The sequence below is a fragment of the Lepidochelys olivacea genome (assembly GCF_965140295.1).
Source record: "Lepidochelys olivacea isolate rLepOli2 genome assembly, chromosome: 5".
In the NCBI taxonomy this organism is placed as follows: domain Eukaryota; kingdom Metazoa; phylum Chordata; order Testudines; family Cheloniidae; genus Lepidochelys; species Lepidochelys olivacea.
In genome coordinates this window covers 92716721-92733474 of record NC_140415.1, presented here as the reverse complement: position 1 = coordinate 92733474, position 16754 = coordinate 92716721, and the positions used below count along the sequence as shown (strand labels likewise).

The window sequence follows — 16754 nt, the reverse complement described above, 5'->3', positions numbered from 1 at the left end:
CACATTATATATACTACCTGTATGGTCCTGAGGATGTCACATGGGCCACAGCTGTGTGCGGATTGGGCCGCGGGATGAGAACCACTGATCTAAACATTCTTTGCAGTCACTCTAATCAGACAAAACTCCCACAATGAGTTTTGCATGAATAAAGACCAGTGTTCTTAGTTTTACAATAGTGAGCCAAGAGTCTCTCCTTTTGACTTAGGTCCTTGAACACAATCATATAAATACCCTCTCAACAGGAGGCAAGGACATGTGAGAGACTGCCAGAATGCAGGTATCTGTTTGGGGTAATAGCGCATAATTTATTTATTCTATGGCTACAATTTAGTATCAACTATAGAACAGAATCTGAGCCTGATCAAGAAGGGTGTCTACCAAAAAAATCAAGGCACAACGCTTGTCCTGAAAAATTAAAGTAATGAAAAAAAGGAAGAGATGGGTGGAGTGGGGGAGGAGTAAAGTTATAAAAAGGCAATGTTTAACATGTATGTGGAAGTTAATACTGTAAGTTCCTCAGGACAAAGACTGTCTCCTTAAATGTTTGTACGGAGTCTAGCACAAAAGAGACCAAACAGTTATTGGAGCTAAGTGCTACTGCAATACGAATGCCATCACTAAGATGACAATCCTCTTGGGGCTACGTCACCAGAAATCCTTTACCAGCTTTAGGACCTTGTTCTGTTCTATTAATAGTTAAATATTTTCCAAATACTGTAGGAACAGTATTTTAAACAAAATTTACAATTTAAACATTTACATTGCAGTTGAGATTTAAACTGGAAGACTAATGGCTATATCCTCTACTGCAGGGGTCCCCAACGCGGTGCCTGCAGGTGCAATGGCACCCGCCAGGGAAGTTGTGTGTGCCTGCAGGACACCGCGCCGCCGAAATGCCACCACCAAGCACGGCCACCTGAGAACCGCCCGCTGAAATCCATCGAGAAACGTTGCCGTTTCTTGGCAGCATTTCGGCGGCGAGGCTTCTTTCCGCTGCCGGTTCTCGGAGGCGGGGTGTATGGCGCCTGCCACAGTCTGTTAGGAATAGGAATGTACTAGTCCCACAGAAAGATTTGGGACCACTGCTCTACTGTAAAATAAACTTTAGCAAATTTACTGAAAATATTTAGGTTTTCTTGTTGTTAGTCTCAAAATTCACACAACAGAGTATAAACAAACTAAAGTCTCTCCTTCAGCGTTGCTGTAGCTCATGAAAGCTCATGCTCAAATAAATTTTTTAGTCTCTAAGGTGCCACAAGTCCTCCTTTTCTTTTTGGTCCAGTATCCCTTTTTCCTCACACAATCTTCCCCATCCCTCATTCTAACAGGCTACCTCCAAAGAGCCAAAGGAATATATTGCAGCACGGGCAGACATTATTGGCAGCAGCTACAAACAGCTATTACGTTTATAAATTAAGGAATAGTTTTAAAGACAGAAAGTTTTTATTATTAAACATGTACTAATCAAACAGAGAATATGGAATTTACCTATACTTGTTAAGGGTACTCACGCCATGTACACCTTGCAGCAATACTCAAAATTCTCTCCAAGGTTCAATTTTAGATAGTATGCAGTGTTATGCAGTACAAACACATTCCTGGTGGTGCCCCCCCCCCCCCATCAGTCTCTGGAGAAACTAATATTTCATTCCAAGAAATTGGGTTTCTGGGTGGAGTTTTCAGAAGTGCTTAAGTCATTTAGAAGTCTAAATCCCATAGACTTTGGCTCTTAAGTGACTTAGGTGAATTGGAAAGTTTTATCCTCTAGCTCTTGTAGTAGCCAAGAAAAAACTACAAGATATAAACCACCAGACAGCACAGTGACAGAAGTAAACTACTTCATTTTTTTAATGGGATGTTAACTCTGCAGCCTAATGAGGCTGATGTTACATTTTTAGTTATTTCATTACTGATCAGCTTAGAACAAACATCTAGTTATTCAGGAATTGTGGGCAGAGCATGTGCCAGGAGTATCACAACTCCCCATCCTCTACTGTGATCCTTAAACAATTGCTTAAAATTGACAGCGTGCTCAGTACTATACTACATACACAAACAGTCCATGCTCTGATCGCAAAAGCTACAATAGCCTCAATCTAGTTATGCTATTCTCTACTACCCACTAGTGAAAAAGTGTCTTATCATGGCGCCAAAGTCAGAGTGGTATATTTCAGGACAATAGCAAAGCCATGAAATTACTTTTAAAAGCGAAAGGAAAACCTGAGACAATTTTATAACCTATGGGCCTCGAGAATGCAACTGAATTAAGAATTAACTGTATGACCACCATCCAGTCCCACTGTTCAATAATACATTCATAAATACTTAAACTAGGGTTTAGTGTTTCTCCTCTTTTATAATAAGGAGGGCAGAGACATGCAGCTTGTAAGCTTCATGCAATTCTCTAAAGCACTTTATGGTCACTACACCAACCATCTAATCAGAAGGCACAGGAAGGATGAAAAAAAATTGATACCTCTCCCTCCAAAAGTCTCCTGACATCACAGTATTAACAATCTTCAACAATTTATTATGCACCAATGCTGCTCTCACTTAACACTTGATCATCTTCCAAAATGGGATTTCTGAAATTAACATCCTCAATCTGTGGCTCAACAAAGAGGAAGAAACACCTATATTGACAGCTACCTGGACTTCATTGACATGTAGAGAGAGATTTTCAAATATCATTTTCAGAACTCTGACCTATCTCCTGAACTTCACACAGACCTTTTAAAGACATGTCACCATCAATACTGGCCCCTTAAGCGGACCTTACAAGTGTACAGGAGTATCTCAAAATGCATAATTCATAGAGAATTGTGATGTCACCAACTCTGCATGAATCAGTTTTCTTATAAAAGGAGAAAACACAATCAGATATCCAGATACCCAGTAACCAATAACACCAGATCATCACGTATCTATTAGTAAACGTTGTAAAGAGCTTCATATAGCTCTCACTATTCTAGAACAAGGAAAAATGTAAAAATACACACCTAAAATAAGATGTAAAAACAGAACGGCATTGCACTAAATGGTAAAATAAACTGACATTCTATAAGTCAACAAAATATTTAGGTGAAGTACTGAACTACTGTAATCAACAAAGGAACATCAGTTTTAAATTATAAATGTTTCTCCTACTGACATCATAGGGTGGAAAGGCACTGTTACATTTTCATAAACTGATTGATGTAGGGTTTTTCAAATGGTCTTATCTCAAGGCTAAAAGGTTTTAACATTTTGAAGCCATCACAATTTTTAGTGTAACTGCTGCCTTTAGTAGTTCTACCAAGAGGAATCAGGGTAAAAAGGTTTCAATGGCACTCACTACATGCACACACACTACAGTGGCCTCTGCTTTATTACATTTAAAAATGTTGGTGACCCCTATCTCTATAGAGAATACTTACTCTTGGTAAATATATCAACTAAAAAAATAGGGGTATCTATTGCAATTAATAAGTATCTTATATTGACAGATGTGACTGTTCTCGTAGCCTTATGGCTTGTTAGGTGCACTGCTCTTGGAGAGATCTGGATTTGAGAGTGAACTCAGCACATCAGAGGACCAAGAATAAGCCAACTGAAATGCTCTTTTGATAATAAGGGTGATGGCAAAGATGCTTCAAAAGATTTTTACAGCAGAGAAAAATCTTTAAAATACGAGATTTAAGTGTAAAGATTGAGCAAAGCAGGAGATTCTGTCTCATGTCTTCCATTAGACATTATTAACAGACATTAAGGGCACAAGAGCAAACTATCCCATTGCGTAGAGGGAAGTAATGGCAAGAGACTATCCTGGCTTAACCAGGAGATCTTCAATGATCTAAAAATCAAAAAGAGAGTCCTACAAAAAGTGGAAACTAGGTCACATTACAAAGGATGAATATAAAATAACACAAGTATCTAGGGCCAAAATTAGAAAGGCCAAGGAACAAGATGAGATCAAACTAGCTAGAGAGACAAAGGGTAACAAGAAAACATTCTACAAATACATTAGAAGCAAGAGAAAGACCAAGGACAGGGTAGGCCCATAACTCAATGAGCGGGAGAAAACAATAACAGAAAATGTGGAAATGATGGAAATGCTTAATGACTTCTTTGTTTTGGTTTTCACCAAGAAGGATGGTGGTGATTGGACATCTAACGTTGTGAATGCCAGTGAAAATGAGGTAGGATTAGAGGCTAAAATAGGGAAAAAACAAGTTAAAAATTACTTAGACAAGTTAGAGGTCTTCAAGTCACCAGGGCCTGATGAAATATATCCTAGAATACTCAAGGAGCTGATTGAGGAGATATCTGAGCCATTAGCGATGATCTTTGAAAAGTCATGGAAGATGGGAGAGATTCCAGAAGACTGGAAAAGGGCAAATAAAGTGCCAATCTATAAAAAGGGAAATAAGGACAACCCAGGGAATTACAGACCAGTCAGCTTAACTTCTGTATCCAGAAAGATAATGGAGCAAATAATTAAGCAATCAATTTGCAAACATTTAGAAGGTGATAAGTAACAGTCTGCGTGGATTTGTCAAGAACAAATTGTGTGAAACCAACCTGATAGCTTTCTTCAACAAGGTAACAAGCCTTGTGGGGGGGGGGGGGAAGGGGGGTGATGAGTGGTAGACATGGTATATCTTTACTTTTGTAAAGCTTTTGATACTGTCTCGCCTGACCTTCTCATAAACAAACTAGGGAAATGTAACCTAGATGGAACTACTATAAAGGTGGGTGCATGACTGGTTGGAAAAGGGCGTAATGAGTGGGGTCCTGCAAGAATCAGTTCTGGGTCCGGTTCTGGTCAATATCTTCATCAATAATTTAGATAATGGCATAGAGAGTACACTTACAAAGTTTGCGAACGATACCAACCTGGGAAGGGTTGCAAGTGCTTTGGAGGATAGGATTATATTCAAAATGATCTGGACAAACTGGAGAAATGGTCTGAAGTAAATAGCATGAAATTCAATAAGGACAAATACAAAGTACTCCACTTAGGAAGGAACAATCAGTTGCACACATACAAAATGGGAAAAGACTGCCTAGGAAGGAGTACTGCGGAATGGGATCTGGGGGTCATAGTGGACCACATGCTAAATATGAGTCAACAGTGTAATGCTGTTGTAAAAAAAGCGAACATCATTCTGGAATGTATTAGCAGGAGTGTTGTAAGCAAGACATGAGAAATAATTCTTCTGCTCTACTCCGCACTGATTAGGCCTCAGCTGGAGTATCCAGTTCTGGGAACCACATTTCAGGAAAGATGTGGACAAATTGGAGAAAGTCCAGGGAAGAGCAACAAAAGTTATTAAAGGTCTAGAAAACATGGCCTATGAGGGAAGACTGAAAAAAAATGGGTTTGTTTAGACTGGAAAAGAGAAGACAGAGGGGACAAGATAACAGTTTTCAAGTATATAAAAGACTGTTACAAGGAGGAGGGAGAAGAATTATTCTTAACCTCTGAGGATGGGACAAGCAGCAATGAACTTAAATTACAGCAAGGGAGGTTTAGGTTGGACATTAGGAAAGACTTCCTAACTGTTAGGGTGGTTAAGCACTGGAATAAATTGCCTAGGGAGGTTGTGGAATCTCCATCATTGGAGATTTTTAAAAGAAGGTTAGAAAAACACCTGTTAGAGATGGTCTAGTTAATACTTAGTCCTGCCATGAGTGCAAGGGACTAGACTAGATGACCTCTCGAGGTCCCTTCCAGTCCTTTGATTAAATTTTTTTTGTTTGCACTGTTGTAGCTACATTGACCCAGGATATTAGAGAGACAAGATTGGGGAGGTAATATCTTTTATGGGACCAACTTCTGTTGGTGAAAGAGACAATCTTTTGATCTACACAGAGCTCTTCCCTGAGTGTCCAGAAGAACACTGTGTAACTCAAAAGCTTGTCTCTTTCACCAACAGAAGTTTGTCCAATAAAAGATATTACATTACCCACCCTGTCTCATTAAAATTTTTGGAAGATGAATGAAAATCCTCCAAGCTGCTTTGAAAAATCTCAGCCATAGCTATTTCTCTCACACATTTACCTTTGAAGTTCGTATTACATTACTCTGCAAGACAACCAAGTAAAATAATTTGATATAGCAAGCTTTACCTGTTCATCTCTTTGTCTCCACTCTTGCCAATTTTCTTCCTGAGAGTCTTTCTCCACTGGGCTGTGCAACGTTTGTTCATGTTGAGACAGACAGCCTCCATGAGAGGATTTCTGAGGAATCTTTTTAAAAGCAAGATTTCGGAGCTGCAAAGCAAGATCCAGGAATATAAATCAATGGTGCTGCTATTTACTAGAATATTAGTGATTATACAGAAACAATATGCCAATTGGGCTATCTTCGACATTTAGGTGATGTCTACACTACTCCTTATGTCGCCAAAACTTATGTTGCTCACGGGTGTGAAAAATCACACCCCGAGCAACATAAGTTTCGCCAGCATAAGTGGTACTGTGCACAGCACTATGTTGGTGGGAGAGCTTCTCACACCAACATAACTACTGCCGCTTTTAGGGGGTGGCTTATGTTGACGAGAGAGCTCTCTCCCTTTGGTATAGGGCAGCTACAAAAGAGACCTTACTGCAGTGCAGCTGCATGGGTACAGCTGTGCAGCTGTAAGGTCTCTAGCATAGACATAGCCTTAGGGGATCTGCCTATAACTTACATTCATTTCACCAATTAAACCAATACAGCCAAAGTAGTTTTAATAGCTGATAATGCTGATATTTACAACAGTTTAATGTTTGCAGTGTCAGACCCAGGATATTAGAAAGACAAGGAGGGTAAGGTAATACCTTTTACTGGACCAACTTCTCTTGGTGAAAAAGACAAGCTTTCCAATACACAGCTCTTAAGTCAAGCATGTGCTAAGTACTACATCAATCTGTGAGCAGTTACTTTTACAATTGTTTTCTGGCATGTGAATACTATAGTGATAAGAAAAGGAGTACTTGTGGCACCTTGGAGACTAACCAATTTATTTTTACTACACGAAAGCTTATGCTCAAATAAATTGGTTAGTCTCTAAGGTGCCACAAGTACTCCTTTTCTTTTTGCAAATACAGACTAACACGGCCGTTACTCTGAAACCTGTCACTATAGTGATAGACACCTTAGAAGTACCTTAGGACTTGTCTACACTGGCAAGTTTTGTCGCAAAAAACTGCCTTTTGGCGACAAAGCAGCAGGAGCGTACACACTACAATGGGACTTTTGTCGTGAAAAACGCCCTGTTTTGGTGAAAAAATACTTCCACCCCTACAAGAGACTTTTGTCTTTTCCCCCCCCTTTATTGTCGACAAAGAGACAGTGCAGACACCGCTGATTGTTTTGTCGACAGAACTGGCTTCTGCCAGTATCTCACAATGCCTGCCCTGATTGCTCTGCTGAGTGTTTTGATCTCTGCTGCCCTGCAGGCATGCTCCCCTCCCCTTTCAAAGCTCTGGGAAGTATCTGTATGCTGCTCCCTTTGGGGAACAAAGAGCAAATCATTGGAATGCTCCTGTTGTGCCCTAAGAACACAGACATAGCGGGAGGGGGACACACTGCTGTGCTACTTTGCCATTCTTCAGCACCTAGAGCTCACAGAGCTACTCATGATGCTGCTCTCGGCAGCTGAGGGGGCTGTGGGAGAACTTGGAGAGAATCCCAAGATGTGCAGAGATCAGCTCTTCCTTCCCACAACACTGCACAGTGGGATACATACCCACAGAGCATTGGGGACACCATCATCGACAGGGTGAGCAATGTGGACATGATCTGTCCACAGAGGGAGCAAGTGTGAACACCCTTTGGCGATTTTTGTTTTGTCGACTTTTGGGTGTCAACAAAGTTTGGTCAGCAAAACTTGGAAGTGTAGACAAGCCCTGAGATAACTACAAAATAATATGTTGAAAAGTAACATTAAAGACTCTCCAACTCAAAAGCAAGGAATTTCACGGTTCACATTTAAAGTGCATAGCTGACCTCCCAGCCCTAACTTCACTCTAAGTTTTATTACACTCTCCTGTGTTTATTTTATAGAAAGTGCTCAGACATAGGAAATACCATAACAAAAAGACTACCTGTCCACTCAGTTGTGTATTTTCATGAACAGAAGTCAATTCCAGATGTTTCAAAGACAGACTTAAGACCCTCCACAATGCAACTAATTCTGAAAGACTGTTTCACCGGAAGATGGGGAAATACGATTTTTCTGGACCCCAGATGGCATACATCAAACTTTGAAGCTTACAATTTTATCTTAGGTAGTGTAACATTAGATGTTATTTTCACTCGAATCATTCTTAAATATAAAGATGGTGTTGATAATGTTGGAGCAGCAAGGCTAGGCACTTACAAAAACAAAAAATCAGAAAATGTTCGAATTAAAATTGCATGTGCAACATTGAAAACCACAGTTTAAAAAACACATTTGTCCAAAATTGTTTTACCTATTATTGTTACAAATAGGTATTAAGATTAATTCCAAAAGGATTAGTCCAATTTTTTTAAAATAAATATTTCTAAATTTTTCCTACTTTTTCAATTTGACAATGTGTCAAAGAGGGAACTGTTCTAGACAGGCGACACTAACAAGAAGCCTAAGTAGGTGGACCAGATGTTGCTGCACCAGAAGGAGCAGTTTGAGGCTGCCAAGCATTGCACTTCTATACCCATCCTTGGATCTTTGATTCTATTTAATCTTGGACTCACAGGCCCTCTATACCAGGGATAACAAAGCTTCAGAAAAAAGATTATGGGTATAACAGACTTGGGGCTTGGATCCAAGGAGACTCCAGGGATATTTCTCTTTGCAAGGCCTGTATAGACAGTACCAGGGAAGCCAGTTTTGAAGACTCCTCAGACACAGCCAATGGTTCTAGCTATCTTATGAATATTCAGAAGGACTTTCAGATCTCCTTGAATCACAGAATGCTATCAGTGTCATGGGACAATCAGAACTCAACTCCTGCACAAAGTACCTGACACAAATGAAAGATTGTTGCTTCCCACTGGACCCCTGCACACCTGTGCTTTTTTCCTGGTAAATGGAGGAGCTGAGAGACCTCAGATCCCTGGAGAACTCTGTTGCTCTACTTGAGGAAATTGTACCCTAATAGCTAGGTCTGAAAAATGTAAAGCTCTTGAATGTGGACAAGCCAGATTCTTCTTTGCCAAGAGGACTTTTTTTGGGAAGAGATAGTGAATATCATTCCAAGAGCTGAACAACCTGAATCTGCAACACTTCCCACAAGGAGAGACTCTGAAATGTAAAGGTTTCCATAAGGACTACAATTGTTTTCCCTACATGCTGGTGTGAAAACAAATAGGACATCCCATCCTCAAATGACCTTCTGGGCATTATAGACACAGGATGCCTTGGTTCATGTCCAACATTACATCAGCACAAGACCGTTTCATGAACACTGGCTTCTTTCCCCCCAGATCTGCCATGGCTGGGTGCAGTGACAGTTTCACTATAGGAAGCTTTGTTTACATTTGTAAGATTTTCCAAGTGAATATTTTCAACAACTTAACCATCAAAAAGTTTAACTAAGAAAACTGTCCCAATGCAGAGAAAGGGGATGGGTTCCAAGTTCACTGAAGCTAGAGGAAAGAGAAACTGAGGGATGGTCAGGATATGGGGCTGTTTATTTGATCAGCTCTAGAACGTAAGATCCAAAGCCGTTCTTTTAAAGAGTTCCATTACTCATTTGGTATGCAAGTCCTACAAGTTGAATCTGCTTTTTAGAAACATCTATTCCAGGTCAAAGAAAATCTACCACATCCTTCATTACTAGCCCCACAACCTATGATTCTACAAACTTGTTCCAAGACCTCTCCATCCCTTTCTGGATATAAAGGAAAAAATCCTATAGGAACTACAAGATACCAGCTCCCACTTCCTAAGATGAATGTTTCCCTGTCTGTCCTATATCTCCAGCTGAATAAGGTCTGTGACCAGGAAATGGGGATATGTAAGAAACCAAATTATTTTCACTTAAATGTATAAATCTAGTTGTTTGATTAGTCAAGAGCCTCCCACATTTAAAGAAGTGTAGTTGTGACTGAACTCTAACAAAAAGTTGAGGAAAAAAATTATTTTTTAAAATAATTCCTTTTTATGACTATAACCTGACATTCTTTTGTTTTACAAAGTAACATGTCAAAAGCAACAAAAATAGCCACATTACTCAGCTAACAGATGAACAATTTACCCAAGGCATCTGGCATAACTGCACACCTTGTATGTTACTGAAAATATAACAGCCTCTCTACCTCATTAGCCTCGCTCTGCTGCTGTTCCTTCTTTTTTCTCCTCTTTTCTTTCTTCTTCTCATTTGTAGTTGATTTTCCCCCTGAAGCTTGCGACTTCCCAGCACCTCGACCACTTCTTCCCTTTCCAGTCTCTGAATCAGAACCACTACCACTATCCACTTGTAATAGAGCAAAGCGAGATGCAGTAGTGGGAACTGAACTGATTACAGCTGAGGCCATTGTATGGTTTGAGATTATTTTGAGGATGACTTCTTATTCAAAGAAAATGTTTCCTGGGAATGTAGCAACAAAAGAAAGAATAAAGGAATCACACTATTCTGCTGTACAAAAACTTTTTGCAATAGCACATGCCTTCACATCAACAATTCAGACCTGTCAATTATAAGCTTTATGTAATTTTGGGGCAAAAGGCTTCAGGATAAAATAGTGGCTCATTTTACTTTTGAATTAACTATTTCGATAGTTTAATAATTATAATGTAATGTTTTAGTATTAATATATGAACAAGAACAATGAAAGTGAAGGTTGCTTACCAGTAACTGGAGTTCTTTGAGATAAGTCTTTACGCACATTTACACTTTTAGAAGATGTAGCAATGATGCAGCAAACAGAATCTTCTAGAAGCAGTGCTCATTGTGGCACCTGCCTGCTTCTCTCACTGGTCCTAATGTTCTGGGAGCCAGAGTATAAAAGTGGTTGAGGCACCCCTACAGCCTCATCTCCTAGGACCTGAACCTAAGAGTTCAGCAAAGAGACATAATTCCAGGGAAGGAAAGTGGGTGGCCAGGTAGTATGAATTTGTAGGAGAGCTCATCTCAAAGAGCTCCAGTTATTGGTAAATAACCTCTATTTCTTCTTCAAGGAGCTGCTGTATATCCTCACTTCTTAGAAGTTTAGCAAGCAGTATTCTCCCCCACAAAAAGCTTGGCTGAGGAGTTCTAGCTGAACAAAGATTGTAATACTGTTCTCCCAAACTTTGCACCAGACCTTGAGGCTAAATGTAAGGAGTAAAGTTTTGTAAATGTGCGTTATGAGCTTTAAGTTGCAGTCAGTCGTACAGATTTGCAGTCGTACAGATTTCTGTTATGTGAATGCATCTAAGGCATACCATCAAAGTCACATTTATCCCAGTGTAGAGGCTCCTTGAAGAAGAAACAGAGGTTATTTACCAATAACTGGAAGGGTGGGGGAGGGGGCACAATGAGGTAATCAGGTGGCAGGAGGACCTGGTGAAGGCCCAGGGTCAGGAGGGGGCTCTGTCTGACAAATGAAGCAAATGGGCTCTGTGAAGGTCTCAGTCAGTGAGACCCAGGCTCCCTAACTGCCACAGTTGCAGCAGCCACCAACCAGCAGTTACCCTCCTCTTTTGGGGAGGCCGGTAGGGACTCTGCAACTGGGAAGCAGAAGGCTGCATCCCAGGAGTACTAGCCTCCCTGTTGGAGGGGTCCCAATCTTGCTCCCAGCCCTTAGCACTGTGTGATGCTTCCCAAAGGTACCCAGGATTGCGAGGCCCTTCGCTACCACCTGCCCTTAGCACGAGGGAGTTTTGTCTGTGCCTGCTGTGGATCAGCTCCCTGACTCCACCAACCTCTGGCAAACACAAGCACTGCCTTCAACATCTCTGCAGGCCTCACTGTCTCTGTCTAGCTTAGCGATAGGCACATGCCACCCCCAGTCTCGAAGTGTCCCTCTGGAGCACTCAGCCCCTGTTCCACCAAACATTGAGATGCCCTGCTCCCAAAGAACCCAGCTTACAAGGAAACTCAGGATCAGCACTCTGCTTAACACATAGCCCTTAGACATATTTATAGTGAAAACAAGAATAAGTTTATTATCAAAGTAGAGAGATTCAAATGATTGTAAGTAAGATTATTGTAAACAAATGGTTACATATAAAATAGAGACGTAACACACTGTATTTTCCACTGAATGCATCTGATGAAGTGAGCTGTAGCTCACGAAAGCTTACGCTCAAATAAATTTGTTAGTCTCAAAAGATGCCACAAGTACTCCTTTTCTTTTTTACTTTCTAGAGTGTGAATTTAATTCAGAGGACATTCCTGTATCTCCTACAGGATAGTTTACCTCAAGTCTTTTTCCCCAGTGTTTTCAACCAGGATGGCTGAGATCTCTCTTGCACAAGATCAAGCCTGCAGGCAGCTTGTCTTCACAAGTATGCCAGTCTCTCTCTCTGCGCACCCGGAGATGTACAGCGGACCAGGCCTTTGATCTTCACCTGAAAACAGGATTATCTCTCCCTCCCGCCCTGCCCCTTTTTACTTCTTCCTGTTAATCTCCCTTCTGAAAAATCTACAAACTCTTCACTTCATTACCATTTGACTCACTCTGCTAATACACCTCTGTTGTAAGATACTCAATACACAATGGTCCACCAGGGAGACAGGAGTCTCTCACTTCCTGTCTGGAGAAGGTTGTCTCACAACACAGTACCTTTCAGTACTTTAACTACAAGACCTAGAGAACATAATTTTCATCATGAACACATAACTCCTCATATACAGTACTTCCTGTATATACAGCTCCCAATGATTATGACCACCAGTGTGACACACGCTTTTAGTAAAGACCTGACTCCTTTTTGTACCCCTCTGTGAGCTGGCATCAAGAGGTCCTTGAAACATACACAGGCCCAGGGCACAGAGCTCCCCTCCCCCATGCTGGACACAGCCAGGCTGAAGGCCTGAGGTTAGCAGGAGGCTATATCTAGCAGGGGTGCCAGTCCTCCCAGGGTGCAGCCTTCTTCTCCCTTCTTGACCTTTGCCTCTTCAGCACAGCCCCATTTGCTTTCCCTTTGCAGGAGGGGGATCTGGATGGGCAAGGTGCTGGGCCCCAGCAATTGAAACCGACTGCTGCAGGGAGCAGGTTTGCTTCCTCAGCTGCTCCATAGGGATTACCTCTCCCCACTACTGTTGGTCCTGGGCTCCCCTCTCCCCTGCATATCAGTGCTTGAGTTATGGGCGGGGGAGGAGAGTAAAAGGGCACTTAAGGATGCAGACGGTCCTGAAGGCAGGATGGGGTGAGGTGCCAACATATGTCTTGGGTGGCTCCTGTGCTGACATGCTCTGCACTGCCAAGCCAAGCCCAGCTGCAGCAAGACTGTCTTCTCCCTTCCGCCCTGCCTCCTTCTTCCTCACCTGTTAACCTCCACCTTCTGCCCATCACCTACCTCTAACTCTCCCTGCCTGCCCCCGCTGCTTAACCCTCTTACCCTGCCTCCCCTATCCTTAATTGCCTCTGCTACCCTACCCCTAATTCCATCTCCCATTACCCGACCTTCTCCTCCACTCAGTAAGTCCCCTTCTGCCTGCCACTATCCCTTCCTTACATCCTTAACTGCCTTTTGCCCCATCCCCACCTACTGCCTCTGCCTTTAACCTACCTTTCCCTGATTTCTGCACCCAACCAACATCCCTAGCTCCCCTGCTCCTTTCCACCTACACTAAATTCTGCCATCCCCATCTCTTCCACTGATTCCCCTCCCCAACCCACCTCCCCCAGGACTGGGCTTTTACCCCCTAATTCCCTTGGTTCCCTTTGGTGACAGCTCCCATTCTCTGACTTCTCTCCCCCTTTTAGGTCCCCCAGACTTTCACTCCACCCCCTGGTTCCCACCTCCCAGCTCACCCAGTCACAAACCTCCCTCAGCCCCCAGCTCACCAGGTCCTCAGTACACAGAGGGCCAGCACTGGGACCTTTGATCACTCCAGCAGACTCTGCTCTCTCCACAGACCACCCTCAAATGAATTCTAACTCCCCCCACCAAGGGACGGCATGTTCTCCTTGTAGCTCTTGGCCATACTGCTGGTCAAGCAGGAAGTAGTAAGGAGGCCAAAACATCCCCCACCCCCACATGCATTTGAATAAGTCAGAAGTGGAGTAGCCCCTAAAGTAGAAAGCGGGCCTGGACTCCCCAAATTTACCCTTAATTTGAGCACTGCCACCTGCTGTGCTTCATTTATTTACTAGCCACAAAAGTGATACCAAAAGAATCTGCCAACTCCTTGAGGAGTGCCTGTTATGTTTTTGATCAACTCTGAATCACTGCTTCCAGGTTTTACTGGATTATTTGACCAACGTATTTGACAAGCTCAATGAATTTAACCAATCTTTGCAAGATAGAACTGTAATGAACATCTGAATTATGCACAAAAAAAGTATATAGCTTTGTCAAAAACTTTTGCTCTTTAGAGTAGCTATGTGCTGCAAGACAATTTAGTTATGTTCCTGACACTGTCTTCTGCCATTATGGACTGTGAAATGTTGGTCCTAGATGTTGAAGATATAATTCTGGAACATTTGTATCAGTTTTTCACACAATTCAGAAATACTGTCCCAAAAGAGAGGCAAATGAATTGCAAGATATCATAGAAACGTAGGGATGGAATGGACCTCAATGGGTCCTCAAGTCCAGCCCCCTGCGCTGAGGCAGGACCAAACCTGCACCATCCCTGACAAGTGTTCGTCCAACCTGTTCTTAAAAAACCTCCAGTGATGGGGATTCCATTCCCTTCTTTGGAAGCCTATTCTACTGTTTATCTACCCTTACAATTAGAAGGTTTTTCCTAATATATAACCAAAATCTTCCTTGCTCCAGATTAAGGCCATTACTTCTTGTTCTACCTATCTTCAGTGGATGTGGAGAACAACTGATCACAGTCCTCTTTATAACCGCCCTTTTATTTTAAAACTTATCAAGTCTTCTTTTCTCAAGACTAAATATGCCCATTTTTTAACCTCTCCTCACATCAGATTTTTTAACATTTATATAATTTTTATTGCGGTCTTTCTGGACTCTCTCCAATTTGTCCATGTCTTTCCAAAAATGTGGCAACCAGAACTGGACACAGTACTCCAGCTGAGGCCTCATGTGCTGAGTAGAGAAGGACAATTACCTTCCTTGTGTTACATGTGACACCCCTGTTAATATACTCCCAGGATATTAGCCTTTTGCAACTGCATCACATTGTTGACCATGGGTGGTGGGTGAAACTTTCCTGGGGGGGGAGGCTAGCTCCTTGTCCTGCCTCTTCCACCCACACTCCACCCCAGGTCCCACCCCTGCCCTCCGCTAACTTGCGGCTTGCCCCTTCACACACACCCCGCAAGGTCTCCCCCTCCACCCACCTGCTGCTCGCCTCCTCACCCTACCTCACCAAACTCCTCCCAGCCTGCCCTGAGACCACCCCCACCTGCCATGCAGCTGACTCGCCACTGACCTCCCTATCCTGCTGCTGCCCCCCCCCCGACCCTCCTTCCTTTTCACCTTAAAGCACTAACAACATTCCCTAAGGGAACTGAATAAGCAACAGCTATAGATCAATTGCCAGATGGATTCTCCTCTGTGTGGCAGGGAGTTCGGTATATACTATACAGCAGGGGTGGCCAACCTGAACCTGAGAAGGAGCCAGAATTTACCAATGTACATTGCCAAAGAGCAATAGTAATAAGTCAGCAGTTCCCCATCAGCTCCCCCCTAGCTCCCAGTGCCTCCCACCTATCAGCAGCCCCGCCAAGCAGCGCCTCCCGCTCCCTCCCCAGACCTCCCGATCCGCTGTTTCGCAGCATGCAGGAGGCTGGGGGGGGGGGATGGATGGGGAGAAGCAAGGGCACTGCAGGCTCGGGGGAGGGAGCAGTAAGGGGTGGAGTGGGGGCAGGGCCTGTGGCAGAGCCAGGGGTTGAGCGGTGAGCACCCCCCAGCACATTGGAAAGTTGGCACCTGTAGCTCCAGCCCTGGAGTCAGTGCCTATACAAGGACCCGCATATTAACTTCTGAAGAGCCGCGTGTGGCTCTGGAGCCAAAGGCTGGCCACCCCTGCTGTATAGAGATGAAAAGCCAGACTACCTGCACCAAACTGAAGCCTAATCTCTCCTTTTAAAAAAATGTTTGTCATTGACAGCCTGCATTAAGGCAATAGTTTAATAACCTTTCTTACACAGAATTCCCTGCCAGACTTGTTTACTTAAACTGGATTTGAATAAAACAATCAGATCAAGAAATAAACTCACTGGCTATGCCAGCTCCTCCTTGAAGGAAGTTAGTCAAAAATACTTCTGCTGGATACAGAGAATAAATGACTGGTCATTTGGAAACTGTTTTAAACCCCAATAACACATTTTCCTACGAAAGCCAGCTGAATGTTGCCAAAAGGCTTCCTGGGCATTGGCAACTACCTGTTATATGACCTCATTACCACTTTAATGGCCCTTTAACAGTTTCAGTGATCTGCTACTAGGGACTTGTCTAAACTGGCAATTTACAGCCCTGCAACTTTCTCACTCAAGGGTGGGGAAAAAACACCTCCAAGTGCAGCAAGTTTCAGCACTGTAAAGTGCTAGTGTAGACAGTGCACCAGCGCTGGCAGCTATGCCCCTCGTGGAGGTGGTTTTTTTAGAGCGCTGGGAGCAGTAGGGTGTTTTTTTGTTGTTGTTTGTTTGTTTTTTTAAGAGCGCTGCACCGCGA

At 42.8% G+C, this 16754-nt stretch overlaps 1 protein-coding gene across 3 annotated transcripts in view; it reads right to left on the bottom strand.

Moving 5' to 3' along the window:
* The window catches only part of GKAP1 (G kinase anchoring protein 1), a 41711-nt gene that overhangs the window by 17381 nt on the left and 7576 nt on the right, over positions 1-16754 (bottom strand). For all 3 annotated transcript variants that reach the window (XM_084628639.1, XM_084628637.1, XM_084628638.1), the window contains exons 2-3: positions 10274-10545; positions 6115-6258 (exon numbers count right to left, since the gene is read on the bottom strand). In XM_084628639.1, coding sequence (XP_084484765.1) covers positions 6115-6258; positions 10274-10492 — 363 coding nt within the window. In that variant the 5' untranslated portion in view covers positions 10493-10545. The remainder of the gene's footprint in view (positions 1-6114; positions 6259-10273; positions 10546-16754) is intronic.